The following is a 20,429-nucleotide window of genomic DNA, read 5'->3' as shown; positions in this document are numbered from 1 at the left end:
TATATACCTACACTAGCTACTTATTTAGATGTAGTATGACTTAATGAAACTGCATTAAATGTGCTGTAGTAAACATTTTTTATTCGCACTAATCAATCAACACCTGTCTTTGTATGTGTCAATATAATAGTATTATTTAATTAAATTCATTGAAAATAATCTTAGTCTGAAAATAAAATATGATCCTCAACTGCGTTTCCCCTCCAGTCAGCAGACGGTGATGTGCGTCTTTCAGGCGATGCTGCCAGCGTGACGTAAAATCTTGTCGACGGTTCTTCATAAACAGCTCGTCAACCACCTCGGTAGCTTGCTAGACAATATAGCCGAAAGATTCAAGCTATTTATACGCTTTCGGTGTATATTAGGTACTGTGTTTTAGACACACTTCTGTCGTATCTATTTGTTAACCTATTTAATATAATATTACGGTATTTTGTATTAGTCAGCTATAGTAGCTGGCTGGTTAAGTTAGCACTAGCCTAGTCGCTAATGATAGCTAGCTAGCTAACATCCCCGAACATGAGCTCCCTAAACTTCTCCCCTCCTGTTAAAGAAGAGGAGGTCTGCTGGATGGAGAAAGAAGCTCTGGGGCTGAACATTGTCGTGAAAGAGGAGAAGGAAGAAGAAGATGTCACCGTAAAAAAAGAAGTGGTGTGTGAGGCTGTTACTGTGAATAAAAAAGAGAACGACATTACAGTGAAAGAAGAGGAAGACGCGTTCAGAGTGAAAGAGGAGGGCGATGTTACTGTGAAGGAAGAGGATGCTGTTTTTGGAGTGAAAGAGGAAGGAGAGATTACTGTCACATTGAAAGATGCAAATGAAGAGGAGGAGATAGATCTGATTAACACCAGTAAGTACCGCCTTAAATTTGTTTTTAACTTTGGATATTCAGAGTTGGCTCGTCAGTACCTCTTCAACGGAGGGCCCCAGGATGATGACTGATATGTCTAGAATCAGACAACGTAGAGAGCAAGCTACCCCTTGTTTTCTCCGTTCCGTTTCCAAAAAGTGACTTATTAACATATATATTTGAGAAGGGTCTATCTGCTGACCGCAGACTGGGGGGCACGGCATGTAGTGATATTCGTGTAGTGATGATTTATTACACACCGTGCCCCCCAATAGTGCCAATGTGAGAGTTGGGTTGGCTGAGCCAACCGCCTGTATTCAATGGAGAGAAATGCTAAGCTACTAGTCTCATGACATGAATATGCATAGCGATCTGGAGATAACTCCTACAGTGTTTTATTAGAACACACCATTCTATAGAGTCCACCTGCTAGAGGTTCATATTTGACAGAGATGAAAATCTATGTTAGAAACTTAGAAAGAGGGAGAGACTAAAGCTGCAACAACTAGGATTGTGCCTTTGACTTCTGGACAACGAAATAATAGAACATGAGAGAAATGACATAGTGGTGGGTCTAATACAACAGGAGAGAAATGACATAGTGGTGGGTCTAATACAACAGGAGAGAAATGACATAGTGGTGGGTCTAATACAACAGGAGAGAAATTACATAGTGGTGGGTCTAATAGAACAGGAGAGAAATTATATAGCGGTGGGTCTAATAGAACTGGAGAGAAATGACATAGTGGTGTGTCCAATATGGAAGTAAATGAAACTAAATTTGCCCAAATGAGGAATCGGGGATAATTAGCTTCTTTAAAAAATTTTTTACCTGTGTATGGTTTCAAATCACAAGCTTGTAGGTTTATGTCTATTTGGGCAGTGCGTGTGGCAATAGGCGTCGCTGATTATTGAGTTGCGGCTGTCAGTGAAAAGCATCTCAAATATGTGTGAAGATAATGTCTCTTGAATATAATTTAAAATGTTGAGACAAGAAGAAGGGGAGGGTTATGTAGTGAAGTTATATGCGAGTCTCTCTTCATCCTTTGCTGGCTTCCATCAATTCTTGCTCCTTCATTGTTTCATTGTGTGAATTGATTGAATTTATTTGATCAATTCCCCATTACAAATGTCACCAGTAGTAAATGTACCGTTACTTCATGTCATTTGGTTACATTCATTTCAGTTAATGCATGTATTAATCACAGTCATTTACTGTTGTCATTCTCGGAGTGGAAACATTGTCTGTTCAAAACCTGCTCCACTTGTGAGAAACCAGTTTTGGTTTATTTCAGAACCACCATTTACAAGATTTGTCCATTTTTTTCATTGTCTTTTTGTTTGTAGTTCTCCATGTGTGCAATGAGCATGTCTGGTTTCTCTGTCCTGATAATGTTGTGGGAGTGCCCACTTGAGTATAGAACTACTTGGCCTGCTGTGCTAAAATGTAGGAAAGTGTTGTTTTTTTACATCCAAGCCAAAAATGTCACTCAACCAGATGCATATGAACTACTATATCATGTCTGCATTATAAATAGTCTATCACTAGTTAACTGAAATACTTACCACTCTTGGCTTTTGGCAAAGGATCAACACAGTCCACCAGAACCCTGCTGAAAGGTTTGTCAATAGCAGGAATGGGCTGCAAAGGTGCAACTGGGCCAGCTTGGTTTGGTTTACCTGTCCTCTGGCAAACGCCACAGGATTTACAGTGAGCCACAACATCCTGTTTCAGACGTCTTGTTGACCCCAAGATGACCTGCCATACTACCATCGTGAGCCAACCTCAGTATTTCTTGTCGAAGCGCAACTGGAACAACAATTTGATAAAAACTGGGCCAATCGTCTTGCCCAAAAGTGGCGCCCGAGAATGCCGTTTCCTCGTTAGGCCGCCGTTTCCTCGTTAGAGCGCCGTTTCCTTGTTAGACCGCATTTTCCTCATTAGAATGCCATATCTGTCAAAATTACAAACACGAACTTCATTAAACTCTACTTCTGCATGTATCTCAGCAAAAAGAGGAGAGGGAAACATCTTCACTCTGTTCAGCAATCAGCTGCTTCCTAGAAACATCTTTACTCTGTTCATCAATCTGCTGCTTCCTAGAAACATCTTTACTCTGTTCATCAATCTGCTGCTTCCAAGAAACATCTTTACTCTGTTCATCACTCTTCTGCTTTCTAGAAACATCTTTAATCTGTTCAGCAATCAGCTGCTTCCTAGACATCCAAGTGTCAACTGTAGGGATCCTCTCTTCATTCAGAGGTTCTAAAAACTCTCACCTTTGGGGTTTTCGAAGGAGAGGTAAACTCAGGAGGTTTACCTAAATCAGGATCACCCATAAACGTCTCGGACAGATTGACCATGGTGGGATCGCTGACATCCTCAACACTAGACTTGCTCCCGGCCAATTTCTTAGACAGAGCAGGTGTAACGGCACATGCTGGGAATACTGTAGGGTACTTTTCTGATAAACCATCAGGTTCCTCAATTCTGGGTTCCTTACAAATGACAGGATTTGGCACAACCTTCCCTCCAGCCCAATAATTTTCCAATTTGAATGAGACCCCCTTCACCAGTAGGCTAGGCCTCACTCCAATGACAACGGAATGAGAAATGTTTTAAGGTTATACCATGGACCATTTTTGAATCAACAAAAAAATGCAAATTATTTTATGTCAAAAATGTATTAGGCCATACTGCTGTAACCCATAGTAACAAATGGGATAACATTCACAATATGGAACAACAGTAACCATAGTAACTAGAGGTCGACCGATTATGATTTTTCAATACCGATACCAAATATTGGCGGTCCAAAAAAAGCCGATACCGATTAATTGGCCGTTTTAAAATTTGTTTACGTTTTTTATTTTTTTTATTTGTAATAATGACAATACTGAATTAACACTTATTTTAACTTAATATAATACATCAATCAAATCAATTTAGCCTCAAATAAATAATGAAACGGGTTCAATTTCATTTAAATAATGCAAAAACAAAGTGTTGGAGAAGAAAGTAAAAGTGCAATATGTGCCATGTAAGAAAGCTAACGTTTAAGTTTCTTGCTCAGAACATGAGAACATATGAAAGCTGGTGGTTCCTTTTAACCTCTTGCCGCACAGATCCCTTTAGCGGGATCATTTTCATCGACATCCTGTGAATTGCAGAGCGCAAATTCAAATGAAATTACTAAAAATATTTCATTTTCATGAAATCACAAGTGCAATACACCAAAACACCGCTTAACATGTTGTTAATCCAGCCGGCGTATCAGATTTCAAAAAGGCTTTACGGTGAAAGCAAACCATGCGATTATTTGAGGACAGCTCTCAGCAGACAAAACATTACAAACAGCCAGCAGCAAAGTAGATTGGTCATGAAAGTCAGAAAAGCAATAAAATGAATCGCTTAACTTGATGATCTTTGTATGTTTGCACTCACGAGACTCTCAGTTACAACATAAAGATTCTCTTTATATCCAAAAACCTTCATTTGGTTGGCACGTTTTGCTCAGTAATCCACAGGCTCGTGCGTTCACGACGGGCAGATAAATTCCAAATAGTATCCGGAAAGTTTGTAGAAACATGTCAAATGTTTTTATAATCAACCCTCAGGCCTTTTCAATAGAAGAGAGAAAGAAAAGGTCTTGCTCCCGGCGAATGCACAAATCTGAGGACATCTGGCTATCCACTGACGCTATGTGATCATTCTCGCTCATTTTTCAGAATAAAGCCTGAAACTATGTCTAAAGACGGTTCACACCTTGTGGAAGCCATAGGGAAAGGAATCTGGTTGATATCCCTTTAAATGGAGGATAGGCTTGCAATGGAAAAGAGTAGTTTCAGAAAAACAGCACATCCTGAGTGGATTTTCCTCAGGTTTTCGACTGCAATATCAGTTCTGTTATACTCACAGACAATATTTTGACAGTTTGAGACTTTAGACTGTTTTCTATCCTAATCTGCCAATTATATGCATATTCTAGCTTCTGGGCCTGAGAAATAGGCAGTTTACTTTAGGCACGTTCGGCACGTTTTTCATCCAAACATCAAAATACTGCCCCCTAGCCTGAAGAGGTTCCTTTTAACATGAGTCTTCAATATTCCCAGGTAAGACGTTTTAGGTTGTAGTTATTATAGCAATTATAGGACTATTTCTCTCTATACGATTTGTATTTCATATACCTTTTGATTATTGGATGTTCTTATAGGCACTTTGGTATTGCCAGTGTAACAGTATAGCTTCTGTCCATATCCTTGCCCCTACCTGGGCTCGAACCAGGAACACATCGACAACAGCCACCCTCGAAGCAGCGTTACCCATCACTCCACAAAATCTGCGGCACTTGCAGAGCAAAGTCTCAGAGCGAGTGATGTTTGAAACGCTATTAGTGCGCACCCCGCTAACTAGCTAGCCATTTCACATCGGTTACACCAGCCTAATCTCGGGAGTTGACAGGCTTGAAGTCATAAACAGCTCAATGCTTGAAGCTGCTGGCGAGCTGCTTGCGAAATGCACGAAAGTGCTGTTTGAATGAATGCTTACGAGCCTGATGGTGCCTACCACCACTCAGTCAGACTGCTCTATCAAATCATAGACTTAATTATAATAAACACACAGAAATACGAGCCTTTGGTAATTTAATATGGTAAAATCCAGAAACTATCATCTCGAAAACAACACGTTTATTCTTTCAGTGAAATACGGAACCGTTCTGTATTTTATGTAACTGGTGGCATCTCTAAGTCTAAATGTTCCTGTTACATTGCACAACCTTCAATGTTATGTCATAATTACGTAAAATTCTGGCAAATTAGTTCGCAATGAGCCAGGCTGCCCAAACTGTTGCATATACCCTGACTCTGCGTGCAATGAACGCAAGAGAGGTGACACAATTTCACCTGGTTAATATTACCTGCTAACCTGGATTTATTTTAGCTAAATATGCAGGTTTAAAAATGTATACTTCTGTGTATTGATTTTAAGAAGGGTATTGAAGTTTATGGTTAGGTACACGTTGGAGCAACGACACGAAAAAGTAACGACTTTTTCGCGAATGCGCACCGCATCCTGTTACTAGCCTGTTCAACCTCTCTTTCATGCCGTCTGAGATTCCCAGAGATTGGAAAGCAGCTCTGGTCATCCCCCTCTTCAAAGGGGGACACACTCTTGACCCAAACTGCTACAGACCTATATCTATCCTACCCTGCCTTTCTAAGGTCTTCAAAAGCCAAGTCAACAAACAGATTACCGACCATTTCGAATCCCATACCATACCTTCTCCGCTATGCAATCTGGTTTCAGAGCTGGTCATGGGTGAACCTCAGCCACGCTCAAGGTCCTAAACGATGTCTTAACCGCCATCGATAAGAAACAATACTGTGCAGCCGTATTCATTGACCTGGCCAAGGCTTTCGACTCTGTCATTCACCACATCCTCTTCGGCAGACTCTACATCCTTGGTTTCTCAAATGATTGCCTCGTCTGGTTCACCAACTACTTCTCTGATAGAGTTCAGTGTGTCAAATCGGAGGATCTGTTGTCCGGGCCTCTGGCAGTCTCTATTGGGGTGCCACAGGGTTCAAATTTGGACCGACTCTCTTCTCTGTATACATCAATGATGTCGCTCTTACTGCTGGTGAGTCTCTGATCCACCTCTATGCAGAAGACACTGTCATGATGTTGGCCTGGGGGATAGGTTTATGACAGTCATAAATACCTCTTCCCCCATTTCCCTTCTTTAACCTACGGAGGTTACATTTAAAAAAAACCTTGGTTAACATAGAGATTCTGGGAACATCAGTATGTGGGGGGAAATTACCTATATTCTGGTAATCCGAATAATTGAACATATGCAGTGGTACTTGTCAGTTCGGTTGTCATCTGAGACATTCTCATCAATGATAAGATGACATAAACTCTACAGTGGAAAGTCTACACACGTGAGTTATCAGATTCACATGGAATTGTTGTTCAATTTAAATGTTTGAATATGAAATTATTTGTGATGGGATGAAATGTGATTTTAGCTTCTAAAATGTGAGATTTGGATTTTCATAAGATAGGGCTGCTCAATCAGTGGCCCTCCCCTGTGAAGGGACAAGGGCTATAAAACTTCAAACACACCCTCCTCTCCCTTACTATATAAGCCCTTGACGACAACATAACTTCCTGTTCCGAGGATATGAGGATGACGATCCTATGTCAGAATGGTTCAGATAAAACTACAGAACGAAGCCAACATCAGCATGAGCTTTGGTTGCGAATGGTATGAACTTTGAACTCTTATTCACGACAGAAGTGATACCTCCTAGCCGTTGAGTTAGCGACCGCAGCTGCAAACTCAGGTTAGGAAGGAACAGACAGTATCCCATCTACCGCACGACGACATTACTACAACTTATCCAAGTGACCACCAGAGACATTCTTCAAAGGACAGAGGACTTGGTTTGGCAACACGGTCTTCCATCTACCACCAACCTACTGAAGCGCAGCTCAGAGTAAATATTTATTGCATTTTCCTTTTCCAAATGGGCGGTAATTTAGAATGCATAAGATACTGTATTTACGATAGCACAGCTTTGCCTTGGTTCCTGTCTTCCCGCTCTTGGTTCCTGTCTTCCCACTCAACCCAGCCCCTTTTCCTTTGTGTAACAAGCTGTCATATCTGTTCCACCCGCTAGGGACGTTTTTCTATGACGTAAAGAATTATCCAGGTATAATTCATTCTTTGTGTATGTGAATTCTTTGTGATTAGTTAGGTATTTAGTAAATAAATAATTCAACCCAATTTTGTATTGCTGATTCAAATTGTTAGCCAGGGTTCTTGCAGAACACCAAGATTTGACAACTTTCAGATTATGAGACTGAAGTAAGATGAATTGATATTGACTGCTATTGATGTAAAATATTACTAGATCTTTAAGAGTTTATTCGGAAGATAACAGCTCTATAAATATTATTTTGTGGTGCCCGACTCTCTAGTTAATACATTTACATGATTAGCTAAATCAGGTGATATTAATTACGGAGAAATTATTTTATAGAATAGCATGTCTTAGCAATTAATCCGGCAGAGCCAAAGACACGACAACACCATTCTGTATACGTCTGGCCCTTCTTTGGACACTGTTAACAACCCACCAGACGAGCTTCAATGCCATACAACTCTCCTTCCGTGGCCTCCAATTGCTCGTAAATACAAGTAAAACTAAATGCATGCTCTTCAACCGATCGCTGCCTGCACCTGCCCTGCTGTCCAACATCACTACTCTGGACTGCTCTGACTTAGAATATGTGGACAACTACAAATACCTAGGTGTCTGGTTAGACTGTAAACTCTCCTTCCAGGCTCACATCAAACATCTCCAATCCAAAGTTAAATCTAGAATTAACTTCCTATTTCACAACAAAGCATCCTTAACTCATGCTGCCAAACATACCCTTGTAAAACTGACCATCCTACCAATCCTCGACTTCGGCAATGTCATTTACAAAATAGCCTCCAATACCCTACTCAATAAATTGGATGCAGTCTATCACAGTGCCATCCGTTTTGTCACCAAAGCCCCATATACTATACCCACCACTGCGACCTGTACACTCTCGTTGGCTGGCCCTCGCTTCATACTCATCGCCAAACCCACTGGCTCCAGGTAATCTACAAGACCCTGCTAGTTAAAGTCCCCCCTTATCTCAGCTCGCTGGTCACCATAGCAGCACCCACCTGTAGCACGTGCTCCAGCAGGTATATCTCTCTGGTCACCCCCAAAACCAATTCTTCCTTTGGCCGCCTCTCCTTCCAGTTCTCTGCTGCCAATGACTGGAACGAACTACAAACATCTCTGAAACTGGAAACACTTATCTCCCTCACTAGCTTTAAGCACCAGCTGTCAGAGCAGCTCACAGATTACTGCACCTGTACATAGCCCATCTATAATTTAGCCCAAACAACTACCTCTCCCCCTACGGTATTTATTTATTTATTTATGCTCCTTTGCACCCCATTATTTCTATCTATCAGTATAGCTCATAGAGTTTTAAATGTCACTCCCTCTGAGCCTTCTAGTAATTGTTCCCCTTGCTCTGCATAGGTAACGCTGCTTCGAGGGTGGCTGTTGTCATTGTATTGCTGGTTCGAGCCCAGGGAGGAGCGAGGAGAGGGACGGAAGCTATACTGTTACACTGGCAATACTAAAGTGCCTATAAGAACATATCGGCTGAGAAGCAACCCCACACATGAATGGTCTCAGGATGCTTTACTGTTGGCATGATACAGGACTGATGGTAGCGCTCACCTTGTCTTCTCCGGACAAGCTTTTTTCCTGATGCCCCTTCTTGACACCAGGCCACCCTCCAAAAGTCTTCGCCTCACTGTGCGTGTAGATGCACTCACACCTGCCTGCTGCCATTCCTGAGCAAGCTCTGTACTGGTGTTGCCCCGATCCCGAAGCTGAATCAACTTTAGGAGACGGTGCTGGCTGGACTTTCTTTGGCGCCCTGAAGGCTTCTTCACAACAGTTGAACCGCTCTCCTTGAAGTTCTTGATTATCCGATAAATGGTTTATTTAGGTGCAATCTTACCGGCAACAATATCCTTGCCTGTGAAGCCCTTTTTGTGCAAAGCAATGATGGCGGCACGTGTTTCCTCGCAGGTAACCATGGATTTATTAAAAATAAAAAACAGATACCTTATTTACATAAGTATTCAGACCGTTTGCTATGAGACTTGAAATTGAGCTCCGGTGCATACTGTTTCCATTGATCATCGTTGAGATGTTTCTACAACTTGTTTGGAGTCCACCTGTGGTAAATTAAATTGATTCGACATGATTTGGAAAGGCACACACCTGTCTGTCTACCACAGCATTCTGAAGCGATACGCCATCCCATCTGGTTTGCGCTTAGTGGGACTATCGTTTTTTATTCAACAGGACAATGACCCCACACACCTCCAGGCTGTGTAAGGGCTATTTGACCAAAAAGGAGAGTGATGGAGTGCTGCATCAGATGACCCGGCCTCCACAATTACCCGACCTCAACCCAATTGAGATGGTTTGGACCGCAGAGTGAAGGAAAAGCAGCCAACAAGTGCTCAGCATATGGTGAAGCTGTTTGAGACACTGCCAAGAGTGTGCAAAGCTGTCATCAAGGCAAAGGGTGGCTACTTTGAATAATCTAAAATATATTTATATTTGTTTACCACTTTTTTTGGTTACTACATGATTCCCTGTGTGTTATTTCATAGTTTTGATGTCTTCACTATTATTCTACAATGTAGAAAATAGTACAAATAAAGACAAACCCTGGAATGAGTAGGTCTCCAAACTTTTAACTGGTACTGTATATCTCATTCATGTTTTTACATTCAGTTACAAAATGTATCTTTCTTACCACTTGTTTTTAAATCAAAAGGGATGCTGTCAAAAAATGTATTGAATTCAAATGGATTTACCCAGCCTACAAAGCACTACAGCCACTCTATGATGACCAGTTCTGCTCTTTTATTGAGGGATCTAGTCTAGATTAAACCTCATAGGAAGACCTTTTTATCATGTGGAGGTTTCATTCGGGTCTCTGTTTAACAAGATACTCTGTCTTTGGCAGGAGAGAGACCAGACTCTCACTCTGACAGCGGGAAGAGCCCTTCAGTGGGACCAAACCCAGAGACGCACAAACCAGTGAGACAATACCACTGCTCCCACTGTGAAAATAGTTTTTGCTGGTTAAGGAACCTAAAACTGCATGAGAGGACACACACAGGAGAAAAGCCTTTCCAATGTTATCAGTGTGGAAAGAGTTTTTCCATGTTAGCTAACCTGAAAAGGCATGAGGGAATACACACAGGAGAAAAGCCTTATCACTGTTCCCACTGTGGAATAAGTTTTATTCAGTTAGGGCACCTAAAAGCTCATGAGAGGACACACACAGGAGAAAAGCCTTTCCAATGTTCCCATTGTGGAAAGAGTTTTACTCAGATACGAAATCTAAAAAAGCATGCGAGACTACACACAGGAAAAAAGCCTTACCAATGTTCCCAGTGTGAAAAGAGTTTTGCCGTGTTAACTAACCTGAAAAGGCATGAGAGAATACACACAGGAGAAAAGCCATTCCAATGTTCCCATTGTGAAAAAAGTTTTACTCAGACAGGGCATCTAAAAGAGCATGAGAGAATACACACAGGAGAAAAGCCTTACCACTGCTCCCAGTGTAAAAATACTTTTACCTTGTTAGGGAGCCTGAAGGAGCATGAGAGAATGCAGAGGAGAAACATTTTCTATGTTCCCAGTGTGGAAAGAGTTTTATCTGGTTAAGGAGCCTGAAGGAGCAATAGAAGACACACTAAAAAAAGTCCTACCCCTGCTCTCTCTCTGTGTGGAAGGACATTTTTCCAGTCATAGAACCTGAAATCATATGAGAGAATAAAGGCGCTGTTTTCTGACTTATTTTTGATTGAGAATTTGTGTTTTTGTTTATGCCACATGAAATCATATTGTTTATGATTATACCTGTCTATTTAAGGTCCCACAGTTAACAATGCATGTCAGAGCAAATACCAAGCAATGAGTTCAAAGAAATTGTCCGTGGAGCTCAGAGACAGGATTGTGTCGAGGCACAGATCTGGGGAAGGGTACCAAAAATGTCTGTAGCATTGGAGGTCGCCAAGAACAAAATGGCCACCATCATTCTTTAATGGAAGTAGTTTGGAACCACCAAGACTCTTCCTAGAGCTGGCCGCCTGGCCAAACTGAGCAATCTGGGGAGAAGGGCCTTCGTCATAGAGGTAACCAAGAACCCAATGGTCACTCTGATAGAGCTCCTCTGTGGAGATGGTTGTCCTTCTGGAAGGTTCTTCCATCTCTGCAGCACTCCACCAATCAGGCCTTTTTATGTATCAATGATTAAAACCTCTTAAGGATACGCCCCTTTTTTCAAAAACCTGTTTTTGGTTTGTCATTATGGGGTGTCATTTGATGAGGAGGGGGAAAAAAATTCAATTTTAGAATAGGGCTGTAACGTAACAAAATGTGGAGAAGGTGAAGGGTTCTGAATACTTTCCGAATACACTGTAAACCGCTGGCAGAGTTTTCTACCGCTGGCTGAGGTTTCTACCGCTGGTAGTTTTGAACACAGTCACGTGATACGTGGTATAGAAAAATCTAATTTTAGGAGAGTACATGGGAGGCACTATACTGTCTCTGCAGGTGTCTATCTGGTCAAAACCACTGAAACAGGAGCCCCTCCACCCTCTGGTGGGATGCATCATGTCTACAGAGAAACCTAGATTCAAATACTTAGATTTGTGTGTATTGGGTATATGTTGTGAAATTGTCAGATATTACTTGTTAGATATTACTGCACTGTCGGAACTGGGGAAACAAGCATTTCTTTACACCCTCAAAAACATTGGCTAAACACGTGTACGTGATTTGATTTTGATTTGAAATAAACGGCCCATTTATCAAAGGTGCTGTTGCATGGGGTCAAAATGACTCCAAAGGATTTGAAATAGTTCAAAGTCAATTTTGATACAAAAACACCAAACCATGATTTAGATTAAATAAGAACCAGTTGATTGACAAAGTCATGAAAAATTGGAAGAATTGAATGAACCACATTTTGGCTATGATAAAAGATATGCCTCTGGGGTGAAAATGATCCATGTTAGAAGTATGGTTCAATAGAAATATGTAGTGGGTGTAAAGTTTGTTTTAAATTATCACTCATTACAAATGACTCAATCAAGACATGCTTCTCTTTGAATGACTTAATATAATCAACTTTTATGAAATAAATTAAACACTTTTTGTTCCTCAACTGTGTTGCCCACTCCAGTCAGCAGATGGCGATGTCCGTCTTTTAGGATCAGGCGATGCTGCCAGTGTGACGTATAATCTAGTGGATGGGATGCTCCTTCAACAACAACAGCTAGTCAGACACCTCGGTAGCTTTCTAGCAAACATAGCTACAACATTCACGCTATTTACACTGTTTTGGTTTATATTAGACGCTCTGTATTAAACACACTTCTGTCATATGTACTTGTTGGCCCATTTAATTATCTATTTACACTTGTCAGCTAGCTGGTTTTCTAAGTTAGCTTCGAACTAGGCTAGTCGCTAATGCTAGCTAGCTAACATCCCCGACCATGAGTTCACTAAGCCACTCTCCGCCTCCTAAAGAAGAGGAGGTCTGCTGGGCGGAGAAAGAAGCTCTTGTGAAAGAGGAGGAGGAGGAGAAGGATGTTACAATACAAAAACAAGTAGAGGCTGAGGCTGTTACCGTGAAAGAAGAAGAGAATGACGTTTCCGTGAAAGAAGAAGATGCGTTCAGAGTGAAAGAGGAGGAGGATGTTACATTAATAGAAGAGGATGCCATTTTTGGAGTGAAAGAGGGGGAGATGACTGTCACATTGGAGGAAGAAGAGGAGGTTGTAGATCTGTGTAACACCAGTAAGTACCGTCTCTGCAGTCGTTGAACAAATATGCAGTAAAGGGATTCTACACTTTATTGTTGTTCTGTAGGAATGGCTGAAGCTACACTGTAACGTGTAGAACATCAAGAGTGGACCATCAACAAAACGTTAACAATTGATCAAATGCATCCAATGACAATGTCTGAAATACTGTAGTCCAGTTGTTACATCCATTTTCTCCTATAAGACTACATATTGGGCTCAAGAAATCTCAACCCAAAAGGGATTTAGTCTTTGATGTAATGCCAGTCAAAATGAGGCTTAATTGTGCAAGTTCTCTCCCAGGGGGCAAAAAGTATTTAGTCAGCCACCAAAAAGATAAAAGATGAGGCCTGTAATTTTCATGATAGGTACACTTCAACTATGACAGACAAAATGAGAAAAATCCAGAAAATCACATTGTAGGATTTTTTATGAATTTATTTGCAAATTATGGTGGAAAATAAGTATTTGTTCACCTACAAACAAGCAAGATTTCTGGCTCTCACAGACCTGTAACTTCTTCTTTAAGAGGCTCCTCTGTCCTCCACTCGTTACCAGTATTAATGGCACCTGTTTGAACTTGTTATCAGTATAAAAGACACCTGTCCACAACCTCAAACAGTCACACTCCAAACTCCACTATGGCCAAGACCAAAGAGCTGTCAAATGACACCAGAAACAAAATTGTAGACCTGCACCAGGCTGGGAAGACTGAATCTGCAATAGGTAAGCAGCTTGGTTTGAAGAAATCAACTGTGGGAGCAATTATTAGGAAATGGAAGACATACAAGACCACTGATAATCCTAGTGAATGACCTGCAGAGAGCTGGGACCAAAGTAACAAAGCCTACCATCAGTAACACACTACGCCGCCAGGAACTCAAATCCTGCAGTGCCAGACGTGTCCCCCTGCTTAAGCCAGTACATGTCCAGGCCCGTCTGAAGTTTGCTAGAAAGCATTTGGATGATCCAGAAGAAGATTGGGAGAATGTCATATGGTCAGATGAAACCAAAATATAACTTTTTGGTAAAAACTCAACTCGTCGTGTTTGGAGGACAAAGAATGCCATACCTACTGTGAAGCATGGGGGTGGAAACATCATGCTTTGGGGCTGTTTTTCTGCAAAGGGACCAGGACGACTGATCCGGGTAAAGGAAAGAATGAATGGGGCCATGTATCGTGAGCTTTTGAGTGAAAACCTCCTTCCATCAGCAAGGGCATTGAAGATGAAACGTGACTGGGTCTTTCAGCATGACAATGATCCCAAACACACCGCCCGGGCAACGAAGGAATGGCTTCGTAAGAAGCATTTCAAGGTCCTGGAGTGGCCTAGCCAGTCTCCAGATCTCAACCCCATAGAAAATCTTTGGAGGGAGTTGAAAGTCAGTGTTGCCCAGCAACAGCCCCAAAACATCACTGCTCTAGAGGAGATCTGCATGGAGGAATGGGCCAAAATACCAGCAACAGTGTGTGTGAACCTTGTGAAGACTTACAGAAAACGTTTGACCTCTGTCATTGCCAACAAAGGGTATATAACCAAGTATTGAGAAACTTTTGTTATTGACAAAATACTTATTTTCCACCATAATTTGCAAATAAATTCATTAAAAATCCTACAATGTGATTTTTCTGGATTTTTTTTTCTCATTTTGTCTGTCATAGATGGTGTGCCTATGATGAAAATTACAGGCCTCTCTCATCTTTTTAAGTGGGAGAACTTGCACAATTGGTGGCTGACTAAATACTTTTTTGCCCCACTGTATATCTCACTGGTCATTCCTAAGCCAACACCTCCTTTGGCCTCCTTTCCTTCCAGTTCTCCGCTGCCAATGTCTGGAACGAATTGCAAAAATCGCTGAAGTTGGAGACTTATATCTCCCTCACTAACTTTAAGCATCAGCTATCTGAGCAGCTTACCGATCGCCGCAGCTGTACACAGCCCATCTGTAAATAGCCCATCCAACTACCTACCCTATGTTTTTATTTACTTTTTTGCTCTTTTGAACACCAGTATTTCTACTTGCACATCATCATCTGCACATCTATCTCTCCAGTGTTCATTTGCTAAATTGTAATTACTTTGCTACTATGACTTATTGCCTTACCTCCATACTCCATTTGCACACACTGTATATAGATTTTTCTATTGTGTTATTGACTGTTTGTTTATCCCACGTGTAACTCTGTGTTGTTTTTGTCGCACTGCTTTGCTTTATCTTGGCCAGGTCACAGTTGTAAATGAGAACTTGTTCTCAACTGGCCTACCTGGTTAAATAAGGGTGAAATATAAACAAATATCGTAACTTTATTGACAACACCCAATTGGATACTGTCATTAACGCGGTTCTTCAATAATTACACATAATTCTTAATACTTTAGCTATTTTGTTAGTCACATGTTCAACTATCATCAGCTGATCCATGAAATCATTTTCTGAATGCCAGTCAAATGACAAACATCACGACATGCAACAACAACAAAAGTGCTTCTTCATTCATTACTCTGGTACAGACAGTTATGCCGTGCTCCGCGTTGGATCCAACATCTCTACTTTGGTCATAATGTGTACAGAACTGTTCCTTGATGGATAGGCTATTATACAACACACAGAGCTATTTTCCTATATTTGTTGTTAGGTGAAGTTATGGGCCAATTTGGCAAACTGTGTACAAACCCTCATTGTCAGGCTGATGAAAAAGCCAAAGAGCATTTTACTTGTTGAAGTGTTTTTTTTAAGTACAATGAGGTTGGTTTGCGACGATGACACAAACATTATATTAAGCAGGACATTCAAACGAGCCTTACAATTATAATCCAAAGTAGTGTGAAATGCACTCATAAGCAACCTGGAAATGGCGGTTTCTCCCCTGAGTTTTCCCCCGTTCACATTCAGAATACATTGTGAAAAACCAAAATCTTTGCTCACCATTTTTGCTCCAGGCAGATATTATACATCCATAACTATCGGTTTCCTCATTAGCATGGAGGAGTTTCTACAACCAAATTGCATGTGCATTGCCCTCATGCCGCAATTTTTTGGAAACACAGAATGGCCTATATTGGAGACCAAAAGTCAACAACATGAATAACTTATTTCTAGTCTACAATCTTAGATGTTACTGCTAATGTGAAAACAAGACAAAATGACTATTCTTGCTGATTTTAAGACAAATGTCAAATAATCAGTACATTCATTAGACGTCAATTGTTGTACAACATCATGGCTACGCTATTGGCATCACCTTTTACAGTGGATTTCTGCTGTTGTGGGCCTTTAACAATCTGTCTGACTTTGATGTTCACACAGGAGAGAGATGGGACTACCATGGGCCCTCTGGGGAGCCTCTACAACCTCATGATGCTGACAAGGCAGAGAAGAGTCTCTCCACATTAGAACACCTCAAGAGATCCACAGAGAAGAGATCTCACCGCTGCTTTGACTGTGGGAAGACTTACTCAAGATCAAGTTCACTAAAGGTACACCAGAGAATTCACACAAGTGATAAATCTCACTGCTGCTCTCACTGTGGGAAGAGTTTTACTCGGTCATCCAGCCTGATATCACACCAGAGAACACACACAGGAGAGAGACCTTATAGCTGTGCTCAATGTTTGAAGAGTTTTGTTTCATCTGGTGGCCTGACAGCACACCAGAGAACACACACAGGAGAGAGACCTTTTAGCTGTAATCAATGTGAGAAGAGTTTTACTCAGCTAAGCAGCCTGATATACCACCAGAGAACACACACAGGAGAGAAACCGTATAGCTGTGCTCAATGTGGGAAGAGTTTTACTACCTCTAGCAAGCGGACAAGACACCAGAGAACACACACAGGTGAGAAACCTTATAGCTGTAACCAATGTGGGAAGAGTTTTGCTTCATCTAGAGTTCTGACTGTACACCAGAGAACACACACAGGAGAAACATCTTTTAGCTGTAATCAATGTGGGAAGAGTTTTGTTTCATCTGGCGGCCTGACAGCACACCAGAGAACACACACAGGAGAGAAACCTTATAGCTGTGCTCAATGTGGGAAGAGTTTTACTAAGTCTAGCAATCTGACACGACACCAGAGAACACACACAGGAGAGAAACCTTGTAGCTGTAATCAATGTGGGAAGAGATACTCTGATAAAAGATATCTGATTAATCATCAGAAAATACATGAAGGAGTTGTTTCATGATATCAATGAATTAATGTCACAATGTAGAATGTTTTAACATTGTAGTAGGATTATTTTAATAATGTCACAATGTTGAAGCCTTAACTTTTGCCCCCTGTTCAATTGATTTCAGCATGCTATGGATATTAGCCTTTTAACAAAAAGAGTCGTTATGCTGTTTACTATGTTGGTGTCCAACTTGAATCAAAATGCAACACTATAAAATGTAGCAATCTGTTTTCTACAAATTGTCTTCTAACCAGGGATGTACACATTATTCCCAGATTCCGTGTGGTTTTTGAGCTGTTAGTTTTAACAGGACGTTCAATCTCATCTCCCTCCTATCGCACAATTGATTTCAACATGATATCGTTGAGTGATGAAAATAAGTGTTGCGTTCCTTTGTTTAGCAACCCCTAAATTTAAATGCATCACCCCAAAATGTAGCTGACTGTCTTCTGCAGGTTGTCCTCTAACCAGTGAGGTGAAAGATATCTCCCATTTCCATGTGTTTTTTTTAGTTGTGTTCGTTTCCACATCACGTACAACCTGATTTCCCCCTAATCGATATCAGTAATTTATTGCTACTTGTCAAAACAACAGCGTTTCTGGTGCTTGTGCAGTTTATAAGGAGCTTGTTATAAAATACAAGTAATATGATTATTGTGGCAGATGTTTGTGTAAATAGCACATTTTATGTTTAGGCTTTCAATTTGTCCCAAACTGTTTCTGAATATTGGTTATTGATTTGGACACGTTAACTGTGTTTTGACATTGGGGCTCCACCAAGCAAAATGTAATTGAAAAGAAGACTCTGCCCAACGTCCAATATTTGTTTGGTTGTTGTTTAAAATATGTATTTTTGGGTCATTTTTTAAATTACTTTAAAACAACGTAATTTCAACATACTTTCAGTAGCCGAGTGGTTAGAGCGTTGGACTAGTAACCGAAAGGATCGAATCCCCGAGCTGACAAGGTAAAAATATGTTGTTCTGCCCCTGAACAGGGCAGTTAACCCGCTGTTCCTAGGCCGTCATTGTCGATAATAATTTGTTCTCAACTGACTTGCCTAGTGAAATAAAGGTTAAATAAAATGTGGACTAGAGTTCTAGAAGCAAGTGAGTTTTCGGATTCTATAAAGAAAAATGTGAAAAAAATAATACTATTGTATATTAATATTTAGAAATACCGGTTTTTAATTGTTGACAGCCAGTAGACGCCATGTTTGTATTGGTGAAGCATTGTAGTTGTTTATCATGTGAAATGGAAGTTGTTTTCTGTTGGTGGTGAGCAAACTCGTCCATCAAAAATTTAGGATATATTTGTTGTGGAGGTCAACCGATTAATCAGGGCCAATTTCAAGTTTCCATAACAATCGGAAATCAAATATTTTTGGCTTATTTTTTAAAATATAAATGTTGTTTCTTATACCTTAATTTAACTAGGCAAGTCAGTTAAGAACACATTCTTATTTTCAATGACGGCCTAGGAATGGGTGGGTTAACTGCCTCGTTCAGGGGTAGAACGACAGATTTTCACCTTGTCAGCTCGGGGGAGACAATCTTGCAACCTTACAGTTAACTAGTCCAACGCAATAACGACCTGCCTCTCTCTCGTTGCGCTCCACAAGGAGACTGCCTGTTACGCGAATGCAGTAAGCCAAGGTAAGTTGCTAGCTACCATTAAACTTATCTTATAAAAAACAATCAATCATAATCACTAGTTAACTACACATGGTTGATGATATTACTAGATATTATCTAGCGTGTCCTGCGTTGCATATAATCTTACTGAATATACAAGTATCTAAGTATCTGACTGAGCGGTGGTAGGCAGAAGCAGGCGCGTAAACATTCATTCAAACAGCACTTTTGTGCGTTTTGCCAGCGGCTCTTCGTTGTGCGTGAAGCATTGCGCTGTTTATGACTTCAAGCCTATCAACTCCCGAGATGAGGCTGGTGTAACCAAAGTGAAATGGCTAGCTAGTTAGCGCGCGCAAATAGCATTTCAAACGTCACTCACTCTGAGCCTTGGGGTAGTTGTTTCCCTTGCTCTGCATGGGTAACGCTGCTTCGATGGTGGCTGTTGTCATTGTGTTGCTGGTTCGAGCCCAGGGAGGAGCGAGGAGAGGGACGGAAGCTTTACTGTTACACTGTCAATACTAAAGTGCCTATAAGAACATCCAATAATCAAAGGTTAATGAAATACAAATGGTATAGAGGGAAATAGTGCTATAATTCCTATAATAACTACAACCTAAAACTTCTTACCTGGGAATATTGAAGACTCATGTTGAAAGGAACCTCCAGCTTTCATATGTTCTGAACAAGGAACTGAAACGTTAGCTTTCTTACATAGCACATATTGCACTTTTACTTTCTTCTCCAACACTTTGTTTTTGCATTATTTACTTGAGGCTAAATAGATTTTATTGATGTATTATATCAGGTTAAAATAAGTGTTCATTCAGTATTGATGTAATTGTCATTATTATAAATAAATAAAAAAATTGTCCGATTAATCGGCATCGGCTTTTTTGGCCCTCCAATAATCGGTATCGGCGTTGAAATATCATAATCGGTCGACCTCTAATTTGTTGTCTTAAAGGGGAAGGTTATGGGCTTTGGTTTTTCCATTTATGTTTTGAGGTTGGACTTTAGGACGCACTGATTGGCGTCACCTCGTTAGTCAGTATGTGTTACACTTGAGCTGGCTTGTCCATCTTGTTAGTGGGAAGGTGTTTCACCTGAGCTGGTCCAGGTTCTATTTAAGAGTGTCTGGCCCAGTGCTCCAGTTGTCTTGATAGATGTGTAGAGTCAACACCTTTAGTTGCTCCACCTTTTTGGTTTACTTTTCCTATCTTTAAGTTTTGTGGGGGTTTTTCTTTTGTTTGCCTCTTCTTGGGCAGATTTAGTGGGTGTCTTAGGTCCCAGTTGTTGTTACTAGTCAATT

The 20,429-nt window shown here is 40.8% G+C and overlaps 1 protein-coding gene across 1 annotated transcript; it reads left to right on the top strand.

The window, feature by feature from the left end:
• Positions 1-184: 184 nt before the first annotated feature.
• Positions 185-18,880, top strand: LOC112230130 (zinc finger protein 436-like). The gene is made up of 2 exons (XM_042310856.1): positions 185-850; positions 16,621-18,880. The coding sequence occupies exons 1-2, from the start codon at positions 520-522 to the stop codon at positions 17,496-17,498; spliced, it is 1,209 nt and encodes a 402-aa protein (XP_042166790.1). The 5' UTR covers positions 185-519; the 3' UTR covers positions 17,499-18,880.
• Positions 18,881-20,429: the final 1,549 nt, after the last annotated feature.

Source organism: Oncorhynchus tshawytscha, linkage group LG32 (assembly GCF_018296145.1).
Source record: "Oncorhynchus tshawytscha isolate Ot180627B linkage group LG32, Otsh_v2.0, whole genome shotgun sequence".
Classification (NCBI taxonomy): domain Eukaryota; kingdom Metazoa; phylum Chordata; class Actinopteri; order Salmoniformes; family Salmonidae; genus Oncorhynchus; species Oncorhynchus tshawytscha.
The sequence above is the reverse complement of the archived record's forward strand: the minus strand, read 5'-3'. Positions and strand labels throughout refer to the sequence as shown.